Source organism: Rhinopithecus roxellana, chromosome 20 (genome assembly GCF_007565055.1).
Source record: "Rhinopithecus roxellana isolate Shanxi Qingling chromosome 20, ASM756505v1, whole genome shotgun sequence".
Taxonomy (NCBI): domain Eukaryota; kingdom Metazoa; phylum Chordata; class Mammalia; order Primates; family Cercopithecidae; genus Rhinopithecus; species Rhinopithecus roxellana.
Genome location: NC_044568.1, coordinates 859,728 through 882,026, shown reverse-complemented (window position 1 = coordinate 882,026; position 22,299 = coordinate 859,728). Strand labels below are relative to the sequence as shown.

At 46.9% G+C, this 22,299-nt stretch overlaps 1 protein-coding gene across 2 annotated transcripts in view; it reads right to left on the bottom strand.

Annotated features, from left to right (window-relative positions):
* Window positions 1–22,299, bottom strand: part of PRKCB (protein kinase C beta) — a 392,285-nt gene that overhangs the window by 180,936 nt on the left and 189,050 nt on the right. For both annotated transcript variants that reach the window (XM_030924982.1, XM_030924983.1), the window contains exons 4-5: window positions 14,516–14,627; window positions 11,236–11,364 (exon numbers count right to left, since the gene is read on the bottom strand). In XM_030924982.1, the coding sequence (XP_030780842.1) occupies window positions 11,236–11,364; window positions 14,516–14,627 (241 nt within the window). The remainder of the gene's footprint in view (window positions 1–11,235; window positions 11,365–14,515; window positions 14,628–22,299) is intronic.

Here is a 22,299-nt window from a genome sequence, read left to right as displayed (position 1 = left end):
TCATAGACCACATTGGCCTGTAATTAGCAGAGACTTGCAGCAAGCCACAATAAAGAAGCTATTGACTAGGAAGCTCCCCAGAGACATGCCTTCACCTTCCAGGTGGTAGGGGACAAAGGCAAGGCAGGGAAGAAAGAAAGGCTCTGGGTCACTTTACACAAATGGCTCAAGCCAGGAGCTCATGCTGCACCAAGGCCAGGACATGCAGGTAGGTGCAGGTCACCAATGAAAGAGGATTCTGGCCCTAGCGGGACTGACACCCAAGCTTCATGACTGGTAAGATGCCACGGCCAACGTGGGGCTGGACATTCACATCACCCCCGGCACGTCCACCTGTGGTGGGCTGCACAGGAGCTGAGTGTGGGTAACGCCTGCCATCTAGTGGAAAAGACGCATTCTTCCCGTCTCACCGCAGTCCCTGCAGCAGGGCTGCTCAACTGTTACAGTCCCCAGGGGAGGTTATTAAAATGCAGATTCTGGCCGGGCGCAGTGGCTCAAGCCTGTAATCCCAGCACTTTGGGAGGCCGAGACGGGCGGATCACGAGGTCAGGAGATCAAGACCATCCTGGCTAACACGGTGAAACCCCGTCTCTACTAAAAAATACAAAAACACTAGCCGGGCGAGGTGGCGGGCGCCTGTAGTCCCAGCTACTCTGGAGGCTGAGGCAGGAGAATGGCGTGAACTCGGGAGGCGGAGCTTGCAGTGAGCTGAGATCCGGCCACTGCACTCCAGCCTGGGCGACAGAGCGAGACTCTGTCTCAAAAAAAAAAATTTTTTTAATAAAAATAAAAATAAAAATAAATAAATAAAATGCAGATTCTGATTCAGCAGGCCTGGAGAGGCAGCTGAGATCCCGAATTGCTAATGAGCTCCCAGGTAATGTCCATGGGATGTGGCTGATCCCCAGACTGCACCTAGAGCAGCCAGGGCCCACAGTGATTTCTGGAAAAAAAAAATAATTAGCTTCAACTGAAACTGAGAGTTGGGAAGCCACAGCCCATGGGAAACAGGATTGGAAGGCACCAGAGTGTTTGAAATTTAAGTCAAAGAACTCAGACTTGGAGGTGAGGTGGGCCTGGGAGGGCAGGGGGCAGTTTACTGTGGACCTGCCAGATGAGAGGCACAGAGAAGAGAAGGTGGTTCCCAATACACATGCGACTCAGCAAGGATGATGCTAGCGACCATGATGCCAGAAGGCAAAAAAACATCAAACACCATGAAACTCGGAGAACAGGCCCAGCTCACAAGGCAGATGCTACACAAGATGGACGCTAGTGACAATAAAAACTCAAAAATACCCAGACAGGGCCTGGGCCCAGCTCTGCTCAAGCTGAGAACCACCTAACAACACTCCTCAAGCAACCAACACCCCAAGACTGGGGCATTATCCATTCTTTTCTTTTCTTTTTTTTCTGCTATTGTTATTGAGACAATTTATTTCTGTTCATTTTTCCTATTTGGAGATTTTTCTGTTTTTATTTTTCAAAAATTGCAGAAATGATATGTATTGTAATCAACTCGAGAAACATGTAATAAATAAAAACTATAGAAACACGACACAATCCTCCTCCCCGCCGCAGCCTCTTCACTCCCAATCCTGCTGCGATCTCAGTGTTTACAACCTGGTTGGTATCCTTCCACACCTTTCTTCACACATAGGTTATAAAATATACAAGCAAAACTTCACACATAGGAGGTGTCTGTTGCTGTTGCTTATTTCTTCAAAATGAGATAATATGAAATACATTTTTACGCAACCTAACCCTTTCGCTTAACCACAGATGTTCCTCCAGTTCAGGGACTGCCAAATGTTTTCAGTAAAGGCTAGAGAACAAATATTTTACATTTTGCAGATTGTACAAGCTCTGTCACAACTACGCAGTGAACTCTGCCATTGTGTCACAAAAGCAGCCATAGATAATATGTAAATGAACGGATGTGGCTGTGTTCCAACAAAACTTTAAAAAAACAGGCAGCAGGCCAGTTTGGCAACCTCTGCTTTAGATCAATATGTGTAGCTCTAACCCATTGGTGTTTTGTTTTTAGCTATTTAGAATTTTTAGCACAAACTTTTAAATAATAAAAGTATAGGAAGTGGCCGGGCGCAGTGGCTCAAGCCTGTAATCCCAGCACTTTGGGAGGCCGAGACGGGCGGATCACGAGGTCAGGAGATCGAGACCATCCTGGCTAACCTGGTGAAACCCCGTCTCTACTAAAAAATACAAAAAACTAGCTGGGTGTGGTGGCGGGCGCCTGTAATCCCAGCTACTCGGGAGGCTAAGGCAGGAGAATGGCGTAAACCCGGGAGGTGGAGCTTGCAGTGAGCTGAGATCCAGCCACTGCACTCCAGCCTGGGTAACAGAGCGAGACTCCATCTCAAAAAAAAAAAAAAAAGTATAGGAAGTATAATACACCTATAGAAAAGTGTATAAATCACAATTTTACAGCTTGAATTCTCACAAAGGAAATTCACCTGTGTAACCAGTTCCCATATCAAAAATTAGAACATCACTAGTTCTACAGAAGTCCCGCAATGCTCATTTTCTCATTTTAATTCAGTGTTTTCTTTTCTTTTCTTTTTTTTCTTTCTTTTCTTTTTTTTTTTTTTTTTTTTTTTTTTTTTTTTTTTGAGACAGAGTCTCACTCTGTCACCCAGGCTGTAGTGCAGCGACCTGATCTCTGTTCACTGCAAACTCCACCTGCGGGGTTCAAGCGATTCTCATGTCTCACCCTCCAGAGCAGCTAAGATTACAGGCATGCACCACCACACCCAGCTAACTTTTTGGATTTTTTTTAGTAGAGACAGGGTTTCACCATGTTGGCCAGACTGGTTTCGGACTTCTGGCCTCAAGTGATCCACCCTCCTCAGCCTCCCAAAGTGCTGGGATTACAGGTGTGAGCCACCATGCCTGGCCTAATTCAATGCTTCCAACAACTGCCTAGTATCACATAAAATGGGTACCCCTTCATTAGGCTGATGTTTCATTTGTATCTCAAAGAAAACATCAATAAACATGCTTGTTCTAGACTTTATTTCTTTGCATGCCAGTGTTTCATTTTAAAAGAACAGATTTCCTAAAGGAAAACATGAGAGTCAAAATGTTCATATGTATACATACTTTAATAGACATTGCTGGACCACTGTCCCCAAAGGCAGTCACAAGTCACAGCCCTGCAGGTCCCGGCAGTGCCCACTTCAGCGCAATTCCTTAGACATTTGGGAGCCATGACTGCGCCCAGCACATCCTGAGGGCCTCAGACGCTGGCCTGGCCTTGATAATTCTCATGATCAGGGAAGAAGAGAAGGAATATTGAATAGCAAGACGTCAGCTTCCCTACATCTCCTCAGGTCTAGTATCCCAGAACTTCAGTGCCCGAGACACTCACCTCAACCTAACAAACTGATAGGCTTTGAAGGAAGGATGGGCAAGAGACCCTTCCCCTGGCCTCACGGGGTGTGCAGACAACTGTCAGTCATACACTGAGAAAGATGGTAGATGTTCCATACACAGAGATATGATTTAACTGAACTTCTTCATTACAACAATACTTTAAAACAGCAAAATAAGGCAGGTTTGTTGAGTTTTTAAAGACATTTTGCTCTTCAATGAATACATAACAAAAAATTGTAAACAAGAATTTCCAATTTTCAAATTTTCTACTTTACTGCATTATAACTCCTCAAAAAAACAAACAAAAAAATTGAACAACTATTAAGTATGATGTCATCTAAGGGATCTTAGGTATAATGGACATCCCAATAGCCAGAGTTCATGGGTATGCACCGCGGTGTGTGGGGACATGAGGGCATTTCTCTGGTTCATACCTTCCCTTGGATCCTCAACAGCAGCTGTGACATCAAAAAACAGAATTAATTTGATAAGGGTTAGAATGACAAAGTCATATGCATTTGTCAAAACTCAGCCATTGTACACTTAAGACATCACCGGGCACAGTGGCTCACATCTGTAATCCCAGCACTTTGGGAGGCCAAAGTGGGAGGATTGCTTGAACCATGGAGTTCAAGACCAGCCTGGGCAACACAGCAAAACCCCTCTCTACAAAACTACAAAAATTAGCCGAGCGTGGTGGCTCATGCCTGTAATCCCAGCTGTTCTGTAGGCTGACGTGGGAGAATCAATTGAGCCTGGGAGGTCAAGGCTGCAGTAAGCCATGATTACGCCACTACACTCCAGCTTGGGTGACAGAGTCAGACCCGGTCTCAAAAAAAAAAAAAAAAAAAAAAAAAAAAAAAAATAAGATGTGTGTGTATCATTGTATGTACATTTCACCTAAAAGTTAAAAAAAAAAAAAAAAAAAACCCTACAAATAAATTTTGAATTCTATTGATGTTGGGCATGCTGAAGTGTTTAGGGGAAATCGAATTGGTCTCTGCAGTTTACTTTGAAATGTGTCAAAAATAAGACAGATTGATGGATGGAGAGCGAGTTGGATGGAAATGTGATAAGCAAGAGTGGAAAACGTTAATGACAGAATATAGGTGGTGGATAAATGAGTGTTTGCTGTAAAATCCTTTCAACTTAGTTCAAAATAAAGCCTTGGGAAAAAATTACAAACCAATAATGTAAAAGGGAAGGGAGATCTACCAGAACTGGGCCCTATCCCCATCCTGTGTGTGACCTGGAGAAGTAACCCTTTCTCTGGGCCTCAGTGAGCCCAACTGGTCTCTGCTGCACCTTCCATTATGAACAATGACAGTACTGTGGTTTTACAAATAGGAGAATCTCTTGAGAGAGCCTCTGAGGGGGAATGGCTTTGAAGGCAGAGACTGCCCCCTAGTGGGCCCTCAAGGCCTAGTTTATAATACTTTTCTGTCTCTGCAACTGACGCATGGCTGGGCAATATTACACAAACCCCCACGACACAAGTTTACCTATATAACAAACCTGCACACGTACCCCCAAAATTCAAATAAAAGTTAAATAAAAAATAAATATTAAGCTATCTGGATTTTTTTTCTTGTTTACATTGCCCTTTTTCTTCCCAATTCTTTTTTTTTTTTTTTTTTTTTTTTTTTTAGGCAGAGTCTCATTCTGTTGCCCAGGCTGGAGTGCTGTGGTGCGATCTCAGCTCACTGTAACCTTTGCCACCCAGGTTCAAGTGATTCTCCTGTCTCAGCCTCCCAAGTAGCTGGGATTACAGGCGTCCACCACCACACCTGGCTAATTTTTGTATTTTTGATAGAGATGGGGTTTCGCCATGTTGGCCAGGCTGGTCTTGAGCTCCTGATTTTAGGTGATCCAGCCGCCTCGGCCTCCCAAAGTGCTGGGATTACCAACGTGAGCTACCACACCCAGCCTCTTTGGTACTCTTTTTCTCTTGATGTGAGGATGTCAGATCTTAAGAAGGATTTAAATACCACAATATTGGGAGTACCTAAGTCTGTCAGGGAGATGTTTCAGTGTAAAAAGTTTCTGTATAATGCAATACAAAGGTAATATATATAAAGGTAAATATAAAGATAATATAAAGGTAAGAATATCGAATGGGAGTTCCAAAGAGAAACATTTTAAAAAATGGTTATTTCTGCTTTTCCTTTTGGGAGATAGTTATAAGGATGGACATGGTTAAGCATTTGGAGGTGGCTGTAATATAGATGGGGGTATAAATAATAGATGCCAGTTGTTATGTTGATATGTAGATACTGAATTGAAAAAGGGTTAAATAAGATATTGTTGGCTAGGTGTGGTGGCTCACGCCTGTAATCCCAGCCCTTTGGGAGCCGAGGTGGGCGAATCATGAGGTCAGGAGATCGAGACCATCCTGGCTAACACAGTGAAACTCCATCTCTACCAAAAATACAAAAAAAGTTAGCTGGACATGGTGGCACATGCCTGAAGTACCAGCTACTTGGGAGGCTGAGGCAGGAGAATCGCTTGAACCTGGGAGGCGGAGGTTGCAGTGATCTGAGATTGCACCATTGCACTCCAGTCTGGGTGACAGAGCAAGACTCTGTCTCAATAGAAAAAAATATATTGTTGCATGTATGAACACACAGGCTTCATAAACCTTGGGAGCATTTTACAACTCTGATCTGGACATGGTATTGCCTGACCTCATGACACCTATGGGCATCATGATGTCAACATGGTTTCCTGGGATACTACAAATTCCACTCCTCCGTGTCTTTTCTGCATTGTCCAGGGAACAAAGTGGTCATGACTGCAACAAGCGGGTCTCAGTCCCAGTAACACTTGCTGTTGACCTTGGATCTGGTACTTAAGATTTTCTGCATGTTGTACCTCCCATAAGAATAATGGTATAAATTGCTGACCTTCAGCTCCTGACTTCAGGAGGCACTGATCTGAGGACCATCTGTGAAAGCCTTATATCTATATATCAGGATCCTCCAGGGGTTTCTCATCCATACATACAGCCATTGAGTCCATAAATATTTAGTGATGCCCACCTTGCTAAGTGCTGGGAGTAGAACGGCAAGACACAGTCTTGCCCTCATGGAGCTAATGCTTTGTACGAGATGCAGACACTAATCAAACTCAACATAAAATCACCCCTTTCACAAGGCCAACCTCAAGTTACCATGAATGTCTACAAAAGGGGGAAGTCAGAAAAAGCTCATTAGATGGTGAAAATGAGCTGAGATCAAGAGGAAGAGTTAATTGCTAGTAAAAGAGAAGATGGCAATGGCAAACATTCTAAACAGAGCAGAACAACAGATGTCCTATAGTGTGTGGCGGTCTGCAGAGGACCAGGGATTAAAAGAAAGGGGGAGGAGACAGTGAATAAAGAATGAGACTGCCATATTAGATTTAGTCTGTTATAAAGACAATGGGAAACCATTGACGGGTTTTTCAAAGGAGGAGAACTGATCAGATTTATTCTCATCTTGACCTGCCAAAACACTAAGAACAGATGTATGAGCTCAATTTCAGTAGCCAGGCAAGTTAGAAAACCTTTCACCTCTAGAGATGCTGAGATTTCCAAAGACCATATGACACTCAGGGCACACAGCAGTGTCCTGGGCTGGTGGTCAGTGGAAAATCCTAATACTGACCATGCTTCTTGGGTCTGAATGAGGTGGGGCCATTCCACAAACACCACAAGGCCACTTCTGGCCTGGCAGAAGGACCCCACACAACCTTTAGTGCTCCCTCCTCTCTGATCTGTCTGGCCAAGATCAAGGAGGAGGGGGCTGGAGTCCCAGCAATGAAACCACCAAGACAGTCAGGAGACCAAGGGAAACTTGAGTGTCCTGGATGCTGTTGGACCCTGCCCAGCTCCCCTCCATGCTGGCCAATGCACCCATCCCCTGAGTGTTGTGTGTGATGGCTGTTAATGGCTCACAGTTACCCCCATGTCCAGATAACTGCCCTCAACTGCACAGACGCCTCCTCACCTGGGAGGTTACTCTACCTTCCCACCTCCATCCCCAGCAGCCCACAGCAGTGACTGACTGTATTAGTCAGCTCAGGCTGTCATAATAGAATGCCACAGATTGGGTGGCTTAAACAACAGATATTTATTTCTTTACAGTTCTGGAGGCTGGGAAGTCCAAGATTGAGGTACCAGCAGCTTCAATTCCTGGTAAGGACTCACTTCCTGGCTTGCAGATGGTCACCTTCTTGCCGTGTCCTGCCTTTGGTGGAGATAGAATGATCTCTCTTTCTTCCTCCTCTTAGAAATCCACAAATCCCATTATGAGGGCCCCACCCTCACGACCTCATCTAATCCTAATTATCACCCAAAAGTCCCATAGCTCCAAATACTATCACACTGGGGGTGGGACTTTAAGACACAAATTTGGGGGAGCCACAGTCATCCCATTGCACTGACTGACCTGGAACATGACAGACCAGCCCCCTCACCTCAAGGTGGGACTGACTCTGTGCTACAGTGTTTGGTGCAAAATTCCACCAGATACCAGGCTGAAGAAGACTTCCGCGGAGACCACACCCTCCATGAGCTTTTTCCCTGTCCGAGGAAGGAAACATGGTTCCTTCACTTCTCTTTTCCCATGAGCAGCCCAGTAAATCACTGGAGCAAAATCCCCATCTTGGCTCTATTTTTAGAGAACTTGGCCATGGCATCAGGGCTGTCTTCTACTGTCAATCAATCAACAAGCCCGTGCTGAGTACAGGCTGTGCCCAGCATGGTGTATGGGCAATTGCAGGGCATTGTGACACGGGGCCAGAGGCCCAGGTGCTCATCCCTGCTCTGCATGTGACACTGGTCGGGGTATTCAGCCTTGCTGAGACTTCATTTTTCCTTCCAATGATGGCACCAACACAGCCTTCCTTGGATGGTCCAATATCAAAGCACTTGGAAAAGCACACAGTGCTATTAAACTTCTTTATAGATTTGCCTGTCCTGAACATCCCAAAGAAATGAAATCCTACAATATGCCAGGGTCTCTCCATGTTTGCCAGGCTGGTCTTGAACTCCTAGCCTCAAGCAATCCTTCTGTCTTGGCCTCCCAAAGTGCTGGATTACAGGTGTGAGGCACCACACCTGGCTTGTTTGCTTGTTTGTTTTTCTTGTTTCTGTTTTTGTTTTATGAGATGGAGTCTCACTCTGTCACCCAGGCTGGAGTGCAGTGGTGCAATCTCAGCTCACTGCAACCTCTGCCTCCTGGGCTCAAGTGATCAGGAGCTCCTGCCTCAGCCTCAAGAGTAGCTGGGATTACAGGCATGCACCACCACACCTGGCTAATTTTTTGTATTTTTAGTAGAGATGCAGTTTCGACATGTTGCCCAGGCTGACTCCTGAGTTCAAGTGATCTACCCACCTTGGTCTTCCAAAATGCTGGGATTACAGGCATGAGCCACTGTGCCTCGCCTATTGCTTTTTTCTTTTTCTTTTCTTTTTAATGTCTTGTCTTAAGCCATCCAGTTTGTGGTATTGTGTTATGGCAGCCATAGCAAATGGATACACCCTCCTACCAGTGTGTCCTGAGAATCAGGGGCTTGTGATCCAGGCTCTCGAAGGTCACAGCATATCTATGATTAAGGGGGAAGACTTTGACTTTGAACTTGAAGAAATGTTGTACTATACCACATCAGAACAAAGACTCCCTAAGGAATGCCCATAAGGGGTGCCCTAGCCAAACCACAAAAGGAATAAATATGGTGGAGGGCATAGAGAATAAATATGGTGGAGGACATAGAGAATAAATATGGTGGAGGGCATAGAGAATAAATACAGCGGAGGGCATAGAGAAGCGAAACTAAACTTAAAAAGAACCTAGTCTATAGTACTTTTGAGTGAAACAGACCTAGGTGAGGAAGTGTATTTTCTGATGGACAGAATGATAATAACTTACCTCATTTGAGTTGTTGAAAAAACATCAATCAGATACTGCCTCTAAGTGCTTTTCACAATGATTAACACATTTTTAAAACTCAACACATGTCAGCTATTGTTTTATTATTACCGCAAATGGTGTGAGCTCTTGGAGTATAACTTCTCTGAGCCGTGGCTTATTTGTTCATAAAACAAAAGTAATAGAAGATCGGGTGCAGTGACTCACAGCTATAATCCCAGCACTTTGGGAGGCCGAGGTAGGCTGATCCCTTGAGGTCAGGAGTTCTAGACTAGCCTGGCCAACATGGTGAAACCCTGTCTCTACTACAAATACAAATATTAGCCAGGAGTGGTGGTGTGCGCCTGTAATCCCATCTACTCAGGAGGCTGAGGCAGGAGAATCGCTCGAACCTGGGAGGTGGAGGTTCCAGTGAGTTGAGTATTTGGCAGGAGGCGGCTGTGGTAGGTACCACTGCACTCCGGCCTGGGCGACAGATGGAGTCTCCATCTCAAGCAAGAATAATAGAGATTTTGCAATGTTGTGAAGATGGAAAAAAATAACAGGTAAGGTTTAGAGCACCGCACATTCCATGTGATCCATAAATGTTGCGGCCTTCAGTCATGCTTTGGAATGAGTGTAGTTCCCAGAGAATGACACCAGAGGGAAGCAGAGTCTTATTTTTGTCTCACCAGCATCGGGACTCAGACAATCAGTGGGGAAAACTGGCTTCTCTTGAACCTGCAACTGCGGGATTTCCCCTGGGGCCTCCAAGCATCCCACTGGGAGGCAGGCAACCACTTGGAGAAAAACATAATGATGCAATGGATTGCACATTTTCTAAAATCTCACTGGGCTTCACAAAATCTCAAGTTTAAAAGAATTATATTGTACAGGGATAAGTATTTCTCAGCTTTTACAGTTTACGTAAAGCCCCTCCCCAACCCAGGGCTCAGCACATCAGAGCTACTGAACCAGTCTGAGGCCTCAGAAATAGACTAATTTTTGCAAAATTAATCTCTTCCACAATCAATTTCCTGAGTTACTAATTCATAAACCCTTGTTTATATTCATTAGATATATAAAGTCAACAGTAGTTTGTCACCAGCCTTCGAGAAGAAATTCCTGCAAAGTTTTAGCTCCACTCCCAGCCGGCTCAGTGCCGGTTACACCGGGGCTTATGGCTGAGTATTCCTCAAGCCAGTGCAGCTGAGTTCCAATTTTGCTTGAACTTCTCACATCAGAGCCAAGTATGTCTTGAATGCTGGGATAAATGAGTGACAGCCCCGCCCCCGCCCCCCACCCCCCGCCACCAGCCCCTCCTCTCACTGCATCTCCCGGCAGATTGTACCATCCTGCTTTCTAATTATCATGAAATATTTTAGACATGCAGAAAGTATACAGAATAATAAAATTACAGCGTAGCCACCGTCAGGTTCAAGAAATAAATCTTTCAAATATGTGGAAAGTCCCTGAATTGCACCCTCCAACCCCCTCCTTCCCAAGATATTATATTCTCCAAATTTGCTGTTTATCATCAAGACGCCATATTTCTTGCTGGAAAAGATTGGGGAAGAAGCAAGCTTCCCTTCTCCGCTACCTGAGTAAAGGAAACGCAACTACCCACTCCAAAAGATAACTGTAAAAAAACAGTGAGAAATGAAGAGAGAAGAGAAGTGGAGGATCCTGAGGAAGTTAGAAGTCCAAGGAACTCAGACGTCTCCTCTCTGAACCCAACCTAGCCTGGGGTGCTGAAGGACGTAGCTTTGAGGGTGTACAGTTTCTAAATACCCCCCTGCTGCAGCGAGGGGCTGCCGTGGGCAGGGCAGGGGACAGAAGCAGTGCCACACCCCCTCCCCAATCCCTGGACTGCCCTACCCCTCCACCTTCCTCCCTTCCTCAATCACACAGGTCAAGCAAGGTCAGGAACCAGTGGAGCCCCAGGGTCACCTACCGAGGACGATGAGGACATCCCTGTCGATGTGGGCCTGGATGTAGATGCGGCCGCGGCGCTCCGTGTGGTCTGTGCCACAGAGGCTGGGGACGTTCATCACGCAGCGCTTGTGCACGTTCATCATGCAGGCTGTGAGGGCAGAGAGAGGGGATGCTGCTTAGGCTCACCCAGGCTGGGGGCTGCAGACATCTGCCCCACCCAGGACCGCTGAGTCCTTCCTGTTCCCCTCCCTTGAGGCAGCTGAGAAATCACCAGCCTGGTTGAGACCAACTTGCCTGCCAAGATCTCATCAGAAGGGCTTCTCCAACTCTTCCCCCTGAACCCTGATGGGTAAAGGAGGTACTTGTCTGTTCCCCACCCAAGGCCAAGGGTGCAGCCTGAAGCAAGCACACCCCACACCCCTTAAGGCTCTGAAGCCAGAGTCACCAACTTCAATGCTCACAGGCTGGCTGGTCACATGAGTGAGGAAAGCTAAGGGGATGGCGGCAACTTGGCCAAGTGGGGAACAGGGCAGCAACATTTCCCATTTCTCAGCATATGCAGGAATCTCACTGTGTATGTGACAGCTCTAATTTTAAAATATTGACAGCTAATCGGTTGGGTTCCCTGGAAAGAGCCTGAGATGGGGAGTTTAGGGCACAAGGTTTTTAGGGAGTGCTCTTGGGAAGAGAAGTTGGCTTGCCATGTGGATGCAACCAAAGCTGATGTGAAGGGGAGCCCAGAGCTGAGATGATCCTTCAAAGCTGTTCCAAACTGAGACAAGAGGGCTGGGCACTGCAATCATCCAGTCGCCCTGGAAGGGGCATTACCTCGGGCAATTATGCAGGATGGGGCACCACTGTGAACCCACAGCTAGGGGATGGGGTGGGACCCTGAAGAAGGGGTCTGGGCTGACCATAGTGTCCACCACAACTAATTACAAGGAAAAAGATTTAGAGCGAGGGCAAGGTGGATGAAATGTGCCTGTCAGCTGAATTTGGCCTGCAGCCGTCTCTCATGTTATAGGATATCCACTCCCTCTGTGCATTCCTCCGTACAGTATCTGTGTCTATTTCAATGTGGTGGGTGATTTCCCCTAGGTCCTGAGCAATAATGCCCTGCTCCAGGAAGGTGTGCCAGGAACCCAGGATTCTCCAGGGGTACACTAGTTCCAGTTGGAGAAGGCAGGAGAGGCCAAGTCACCCCATGGGCCCCAATTTCAAGGTATCTGGGGGCAAGGGACCCTTCTCAGACCACCCAATTCCCAGGAGGAGGCAGGCCTATTACAAAAACTGGAAATGAGTTGTTGGGAGGGAAGGGAGAGCCCTCTGGGACTCAAGCACCAGGCTGAGCTCCCACCCACCACTATCTTCGACGCAGGGGCACTGCCCCTACATTAGGGCCCCATGTGTGGTAAGAGGAGCTGGTGTCCTGCAGGCAGAAGGCTCCAGCCTCACTGTCCCCCTGCAGCTCTCACCATGTTTCTATGTCTGTCTCACTGTTCCCACATTGCTGCATGTCTCTTATCTCTGCTGTCCCACTTCTGCACGTGTCTTACTGCCTTGGCCACATTTGTGAACTGGTCTGTTCCACTCTCTGCACTTGCCTCTGGCCTCTTTGTCTCTCCTCTTCTCCAGCTGTGTCTCTCTGCCTCTCTCTCTCTCCTCTGTGGCTCTCCATGTGTGCTTCTGTCTCTGTCTCTGGTCTCTCCATCTCTACACCTCTGCATGAGCCTTGTGTGATGGCATCTCTGTCTGTGTCCATACCAATCATTTTATCTTTTTTTCTTCTTCTTTGAGAGTCTAGCTCTGTCACCCAGGCTGGAGTGCAGTGGCGTGATCTCGGCTCTCTGCAACCTCCCCTTCCCATGTTCAAGCGATTCTCCTGCCTCAGTCTCCCGAGTAGCTGGGATTACAGGCGTCCACCATCTCTCCCAGCTAATTTTTGTATTTTTAGTAGAGATGGGGTTTTGCCATGTTGGCCAAGCTGATCTCGAACTCCTGACCTCAGGTGATCCACCCGCCTCAGCCTCCCAAAGTGTTAGGATTACAGGAGTGAACCACCGCACCTGGCTTATCTGTTGGTCTGTGTGTCTGCCTGTCCCTCCTTTTGCCTGAATCTCTCTCTAGCTGAGTTTCTCTGCAGCTTCCACACCCCACATTCCTCCCTGTGTTAGGGTTGCATGTGTCCATCTTTCCCCTGCATCTGTCTCTGTCTATGCGTGTGTGTTTCTTATTGTCTCTCTTGCCCTCTACCACCCTTATTCACCCTCACACTCCTCTCTGTCACTCTCTGCCCTGTGATTTTCTCCCTCTGTCCTCTGAGCCTTAGGACCCTTGTGATAGGGGTAGCACCAGCCTCATGACTGCCCAGCCTGCTGCAGACCAACAGGCCTGTGGGCGCCACTAGCACCTCCAGCCTCCCTGTAGCTTTGTGGCCATAGCTCTCAAAGCCTATCTGCTCCCCTGCCCCACAAGCCATCTGGGCCTTGGCCTCATAAAGAGGAATCCCACCCCATTTGCCTTTCCTACCACATCCTGGCCAGAGAATGATGCTCTTTCCTCCTCCAGCACAAACTTGTGGGTGCTGCAGGGCCACAGGTCTTCTCCATGCAAAGAATGCATCAGCCCCACATCTCAATGCTGAAAACAGTGGTGATGCATGGCTGCCGAAATGCCCATAATTTGTTCATGCCTCCAGGTGTCAACAGCCATGGACTGTCCCTTCCCACACTGTGACTGTGCATCTCACATGCCACTTGCTTTGACCAGTGGATCAGGAGCAAACAGACACAAGTAGAGACTTGAAGTGTGTCTGCCAATGGGGCTTGCCCTCCTGAGGAACTCAGGACCCTGTGACCTCCATACATGCAAATCCAGCCTAGCCTACTGAGAAGGAAAGACACGTGGCCTGGTCATCTCCATCACCCAGATGACAGCCAGCCGTCCTGCCGGACATGTGAGTGAGGCCACCGAGGCCCAGACAGCTCCCAGCCTACCTCCACCTGCTAATCCACCATGAAGCATGAGTTCATGCTTTATGGACATGCATGACATTGTCTGAGGCCAGCACAGATTCAAAGGACTGCCTTGCAGAGTCATGAGCTAAAAAAATGTTAATTGTCTTCAGCCACAGTGTTTTGGGGTGGGAGGATCGTTATGCAGCAACAGACAACTGGGACACCAGCCCCAACCAGGATGGAGGGAATATGTGGCACACCTGGACCCCAAACCAAGAGGAAGCAGCCCCTTCCCATTGCTTCTGCCATCAGCAGATGCCCCCAGAGAGAAAAAGTACTTACTGTCACATTTCATCCCCTGATGGATGAGTCCATACAGCAATGACCCACAGTGGTCACAAAACGTGGGACTGGAGTACGTGTGGATCTTAAACTTGTGTTTGCTCCGGGGATCCTGGAGCCAAGAGAAACAACAGAAGGAGCCAACATCAGCGGACCATGCCAAGGGTTCATCCTACATCGAGAGGCACTGGAGAACTCAACAGGAACTGAACTTGGTCCCCAGAGGTCATTGTACCTGTTGGGACCATTGCTGGAGCCCTGTGCCCAGACATGGTGCTGGACAAATAGTTGTGGAAGGAACGAAGGACAAAGACAGCTGACTGCTCCCTTTGCAGCCCTATGCACACTCACCCTGCCTGCAAACCTCCATTTGGGCCTGCCTGGGAACCCAACCTACAGGCTCCTGCCTGTGGCAGGGACTCCAGAGATGGGAAAACAAAGTGACAGACACATCATCTAAACAGGGCTCCTGACTTTTCTTTCTCACCACTTTTAATCTCCAAGCATGCTTCTGCAGTGATCAAAAACTCAAGTCTGGACGTGAAACCTCCCTGCTTAGAGACCATGGTCAGCTCCTCATCACTGACAGAATAAAGTTCAAAGCCCAATGGACAGTTCGCAAGTTGTGGCAGAGACTGCTGGTTTCCCACCAATATCCATTCTTCCCTTTAATAGTCAAACCCTCGAGTTTTAGCAGAGAGCATGGCTATCCAGATAGAGGCCACATTTCCCAGCATCTCTTGCAGCTTGGTGCGGCCATGGTGCTGAGTTGCAGCCAATGGGATGTGTGTGCTCCAGGGCCATTCCCTTCAAATGGAAATGCATACTTCCTTGCGCCTTTCCCTCTTCCCACTGGTTCAAAGATAGTGGGAACTGGAAGTGACCACCTTGGACCCAAACTTACAGCCACATGTGGAAAGGACAAAACCACCCTACCAGCCTTGAATTTTGTCCCTTTGGGCTGACCCCTGAGAGAAAAACCTAATTTCTGCCTTGTTTAAGTCACTATATTTTGGGAGCTATATCTCACAGAAGCTTACATAATTTCCTAATCAATAAATATGCCCTTCATAGCCCGGCAGTGCAGGGCAGTGGTAAAAGGTAGACTTGGATAAACTTCCTGGGCTCTAAGCTGTGGGACTTTGAGCAAGTTATTTAAGGGTTTTTTATTTTCTTTTGTTTTTTAAGAGACAGGGTTTTGCTCTGTCACCCAGGCTGGAGTGGAGTGGCATGATTATAACTCCCTGGAGCCTCGACTTCCTCGGCTCAAGTGATTCTCCTGCCTCAGCTTCCTGAGTAGCTGGGACTACAGGTGCATGCAACTATGCCAATTTTTTTTTTTTTTTTTTTTTTTGGAGATGGAGTTTTGCTCTTTTCACCCGGGCTGGAGTGCAGTGGCACAATCTCGGCTCACTGCAACCTCTGCCTCCTGGGTTTAAGCTATTCTCCTGTCTCAACCTCCCGAGTAACTGGGACTACAGGTGTGCACCCCTACGCCCGGCTAATTGTTTGTATTTTTAATAGAGACGGGGTTTCACCATGGTGGCCAGGTTGATCTTGAATTCCTGATCTCAGGTGATCTACTTCCCTTGGCCTCCCAAAGTGCTGGGATTACAGGCACAAGCTACTGTGCCAGGCCTGCCCAGTGAATTTTTAAAATTTTTTTTGTAGAGAGGGCTTCTTGTTACGTTGCCCAGGCTGGTTCAAATTCCTGGTCTCAAATGATCCTCCTGCCTCAGCCTCCCAAATTGCTGGGACTACAGGTGCACACCACCATGCCCGGCTAATCTGATCTTTTTGTGCTTCAGTTTCCCTATCTGTAAAATGCTGATAGTGCTAGTGCCCTGCTTATAAGACTGTTGGGAAGCATAAATGAATGAACCTGTCTAGAGATCTTAGCACCACCTGGAACATAGCAAGCAGCATAAGCTTTTGCATGATTGTTATTACTACTTGTCCAAGGTGATCTCCAGCTAAGCCCCCTCCTCCCACCCACCCACATGCGCACGTACTATATACATTCTCAGCACTCAGGGCGCACCCCCACTCCCAAACAGGCCTTAGGCCTTCATAAGCCTTTGGCTCTGCATTTCTTTTTCTTCTTCAAGAGATTCTTTCTTCACAGAATCGGTTTTAGTTCAAGAGAACTCTTTCTGTAAAAGTTGCTTTCTCTGTTGTGTATTGCAGGCCAGGTACAGTGTCTCACACCTATAACCCCAACACTTTGAGAGGCCAAGATGGGAGGATCGCTCGAGGCGAGGAGTTCAAGATCAGCCTGGGCAATATAGTAAGACCCCCATTTCTACAAAAACAAAAAATTAGCCAGGTGTGATGGCACATGCCTGTAGTCCCAGCTACTCAGGAGATTGAAGTGGGAAGATCACTTGAGCCCAGGAATTCAAGGCTACGTGTGAGCATGGTTGCATCACTGCACTCCAGCCTGGGCAAGAGAGCAAGACCCTCCTTCTCTTTAAAAAAAAAAAAAAAAAAAAGTACATGGCAGAAGTTAATAACTTGGGCCTTAGGATCGAACCCTGGGCTGATCTGACACCTTAGCCAGGTACATGCTACCCGTTTCTTCCTTCCTTCATTCATACATTCGTATGCATTTATTGATGCTGCCACAGATGCTTCCTTTAAAATTTGATTCTAATAACAGTGACAGAAAATGAAAATGTAAGCAAATAAACAGATACACTATGTAGACATTCTTTTGTGTGCTGTGAATGTGATGAGTGTTTCTCCTAAGGAAACTGTTTCTTTTCAAAATTTGAAATAATTCCATACTGTATTAGTCTGCTTTCATACTGCTATAAAGACCTGCCTGAGATTGGGTAATTTATAAAGGAAAGAGATTTAATTGACTAACAGCCAATTTTCTTGAAGTGCCGAGGGAAGGGGGACAAGCCCCTTATAAAACCATCAGATCGCATGAGAACTCACTCACCAACACGAGAACAACATGGGGGAAATGGCCCCCAGGATTCAATTGCCTCCACCCGACCTCTCCCTTGGCACATGTGGATTATGAGGATTACAATTCAAGATGAGATTTGGGTGGGGACACAAAGCCTAACCATATCACATACCTACCAGAGTTGCTAAAATTTTAGAAAACTAAAACCAATGATATCAAGTGTTAGTGAGGAAAGAACAGAAACTGGAACTCTCCTAGGACCCAGGAATCCTATTTTTCGGTGAAATGAAAACATCCAGGCCGGGCACAGTGGCTCACGCCTGTATCCCAGCACTTTGGGAGGCTGAGGCGGGCAGATCACTTGAGATCAGGAGTTCGAGACCAGCCTGGCCAACATAGAGGAATTCCGTCTCTCTTAAAAATACAAAAATTAGCCGAGTGTGGTGGCACATGCCTGTAGTCCCAGCTACTTGGGAGGCTGGGGCATGAGAATCACTTGAACCTAGGAGGCAGAGGTTGCAGTGAGCCAAGATTGTGCCACTGCACTCCAGCCTGGGCAACGGCGGGGGGGGGGGGGGGGGGGGGGGGGGCGGGGGGGAGAAAAAACCAAATCCATACATGAAGGTTTATAACCACCTTATTTATAATAGCCCAAAACTGGAAACGACCCAAAAGTTGTTCAGCGTGTGAATGGATACAGTGTGAGGCATCCACACGGTGGAATACTTTTCAGCAGTAAAAAGGAATGAACTATTGGCACATGCAGCAGCATTCATGAACCTCGAAAGCATTCTGGTAAAACAAAGATGTCCAATACAAAAGGCTACACACTGTGTGGTTCCATTTCTAAATGTTCTGAAAAACACAAAACTATGGGGACAGAAAACACCAGTGGTTAAAAGGGGTTGGAGGTGGAAAGGGAATTAACTACAAAGAGGCAGATGCAGGAACTTTTTTGTTTTGGATATTGGAGTGGTCTCTATATTAACTGTGATGAATTTTACTTTATAGTTTTAAAAGTGAATTTGCAGCCTGGCGCAGTGGCTCACACCTGTAATCCCAGCACTTTGGGAGGCCGAGGTGGGTGGATCACCTGAGGTCATGGTGAAATCCTGTCTCTACTAAAAATGAAAAAAAATTAGCTGGGCGTGGTGGCCCGCCTGTAGTCCCAGCTACTTGGGAGGCTGAGTTAGAAGAATTGCTCGAAGCCGAAATCACAACACTGCACTCCAGCCTGGGTGACAGAGCAAGACTCTGTCTCAAAAAAAAAAAAAAAAAGAAAGAAAGAAAAAGAAAAAAAGTGAATTTTGCTAGACACAGTAGCTCATGCCTGCAAATCCAACACTTCAGGAGGACAAGGTGGAAGGACTTCTTGAGCTTGAACCCAGGACTTTGAGACCAGCCTGGGCAACACAGTGAGACACTGCCTCTACCATATATATGTATTAAAGCCAGGCATAGTGGTGCATGCCTGTAGTTTTAGCTACTAAGGAGGCCAAAGTGGGAGGATCACTTGAGCCCAGGAGTTCAGGGCTGCAGTGAGCTATGATCAGGCCACTGCACTCCAACATGGGTGGCAGAGCAAGACCCTGTCTCAAAAAAAATTTTTTAAGTGACTTTTACCATAGGAAATGTATATCTCAATAAACCTGACTGAAGAATCCTCAGCCACTGCAGGCTTTCATTGCTTCCTATCTTCTTAATGAGCTACGAAGTTTCATGACATTCCTACCCTCTGCAGTCAGCAGATGAAGTACTGGTCCTTACAGAGCTCTGGACAGCCAAGTTTGAGAGGTCTTCTCTGCTTTGACCAGTGGGATGCTGTAGTGCTCTCAGTTGCAGAAGGACCCCAGTAATCACCCGTCCTGCTCAAAGATTGACGTGCTATCCTAGTAACAACAACAGGGCTTGGAAATCCCAAGACAAAAACTAAGGGCTCCTTTTTGGCAGGTTAACCAGCCATGTCTCTATCTCTGGACAATGAGACTAACTGAATACATATGGTTCCTCTAAGAGTCCCCTTGCTCTGTGCCACAGAACAGTTCCCATTGTGCTTCTTGGGCATCCACCTTAAAGTTGGGAATTCAGTGCTTCAAACCCACCTAAAAAGGAACACCTGTTCGAAAACCGAACCCCGCATGTTCTCACTCACAAGTGGGAGTTGAACAATGAGAACACATCGACACAGGGAGGGGACCATCATACACTGGGACCTGTCGGGGGGTGGGGGACTAGGGGAGGCATTAGGGGAAATACCTAACGTAGATGACAGGTTGATGGGTGCAGCAAACCACCATGGCACGTGTATATATATGTAACAAACCTGCACATTCTGCACATATACCCCAGAACTTCAATAATAATAAAAAAGGAACCCCTGTTCATGACTGGTATTGGTTTGTAGGGGAAGCTCAAGGTTCTCTCACACCCCTACTTAACCTCTAAGGAGGCAGAGTTGATTTAATTGGATGGATTCCAACACTCGGATTGGCCAGACCCCAATGCGGGAGCTCACATGGAGGTTAAAAGGCACCTTTCCATCTTTCTCTTCTCCCTTACGTCCTTCACCTCTCCCAGGACGCTGCTGGATCCAAGTCTCATAGTCTTGCCCTGAGACCCTTGGTACAAGTGGCCTGAGCCAGCTCCACTCCAAGACCTAGGACACATTCTGTCTCTACTCTTGGCTCTTGTGGTCCCTTCTGGGTTCTCTGATAAATTGATCTTACAGAGGCCAAGACTTAGGTTTGAGTTCAGGTTTGAATTTCCTTAGTCTTACCTAGTACAGAAGAAAGGAGTCCCTGAAGGCCTTGTGAGCTCTACTTTAAGATCTGGGGCAAAATTGCAACTAATAACAAATTGCCTCTGTTGGTTTTGCACTTTCCTTCATATAAATATTTTCTTGAGCGATCTCCAGGACAAGGACTCAAGCATTTCTGACCAAAAATGATTCAGTTCTCCATCTCAACAGTCTCTTAAACAAGAGGAGATACCAAGAGGCACAAAGAACGGGAAGGGAAAAGAAAGTACATTTCTTTTTTTGTTTGCGTGTTTTGTTTTGTTTTGTTGAGACAGGGGCTTGCTCTGTCACCCAGGCTGGAGTGCAGTGGTACGATCACAGCTCGCTGCAGTCTCCGCCTCCTAGCTTCAAGCAACCCTTCCACCTCAGCCTCCTGAGTAGCTGGGATTGAAGGCACATGCCACCATGCCCAGCTAATTTTTATTTTTTGCAGAGACACGGTTTTTGCTATGTTGCCCAGGCTGGTCTCAAACTCCTGGGCTCCAGTGATCTGCCCGCGTCAGCCTTGCAAAGTACTAGAATTACAGGTGTGAATCACCACACCCAGTCTCAACACATTGCTTGAGAGTTGCATGTGTATGCTGGGTGTGTCACACGCACTCTCTCCAATCCTCATGACATGCCATACAGAAGGTATCACTTGTTCCCATTTTAGCAACAATGAAACAGACCCTGACTACAGAGTAACTTCACCAAGGTGACCCAGCTGGACCCTTGCAGAGATGGGGTTCACACCAAGTTCCTCTCCCTTCTCTCCTCACTCCCAACTTCACTCCATTGACACCTCACCTTCACATGCAGCTAAGATAGAACTTGACTCATTCATTCATTCACCTAGCAAATGTATACTGAGGGCCGAGTTCTTCCTAGGCATTGAGGATACAGCTGTGAACATAAGAGATTCTGCTCTCATGGAACTTAAACTCTAAATCCTCGCCATCACAGCACTTAAATCACTGACTTGTAAATCCACGCTTAATTGCATCTCTTCCACACTTCACTGCATGCAAGGTGAGGAAATTTTGCTCACCATTATACCCCCAGGGCATAAACTGTACTTGGCATATACAAGATGCTCAATAAATACTTAATAAATGAGAGTTAACATTTATTGAACATTTACTCATGCCAGGAACTATTTTAAGGGATTTATCAGGCATTAATGCATTTGATCCTTGTAACAGCCCTATAAAGTGCATACTATTTACTACCCCTATTTTACAGAAGAGGAAACCAAAGGACTAAGAGACAAAGTGTTTTGCCCAGGGCAAGCACAGCACTGTACACAGTGGTCAATGGGTTGTTGTGACAGCTGCAGGGCGCAATCATCACTGTTGGTCACTGCAAACCCCTGCACCATACACCTGCTATTTCAGGAAAATGACTTAGAAGGGGCTGTGCAGCACAGATTAGAGCCAGATGAGAGACAGGAAAACCAATCAGCAAGTTGCAGGGAAATGTTGACTTCTTAAGGCTTATATAGAGACTGCTGGAGAGCTCCTCTGACCTCATTCCCCTGCCTCCGCTTTCAAGAGGGATCATACTTGTAGGTACCAACTCTACCCACCCACTGCCCCAATCCCTCAGGCCAGACAAACCAAGTCATCCTCAATGGATTCTTCCCTCCTCCTTCCTGCTACCTGAAAGAGCTTAAAAACCACACTCCCACACCTGTGGTCCTCATGACTCCCTCCACGACCCTTAAGGTGCATCTTTCAGGGTACCTATCCATGTCTGCCTGAGCCCAATGCCATCTCCGAGATGGACACCTCCCAACAGCCATGCTTGTACTTTGAGATATCCACATTCCCTGAACACAGCTGACTGGGGCAGAGGTGGACACTTGGCTCAAGGGTCACATATGCTGAGTGGCTGGGACACGGGTAATCAGTCCTGAGGCCAGCAGACATGCAGTTCCAGGGCTGAGGCTGCTGATTTTATTTTTGATTGACAAATCATAATCGCATGCATTTATGGGGTACAATGTGATTGTTCTGATTGTTCTGGATATCATGCCACACACAATGTGGCATGATTAAATCAAGAAAATTAACATATCCATCACCTAAC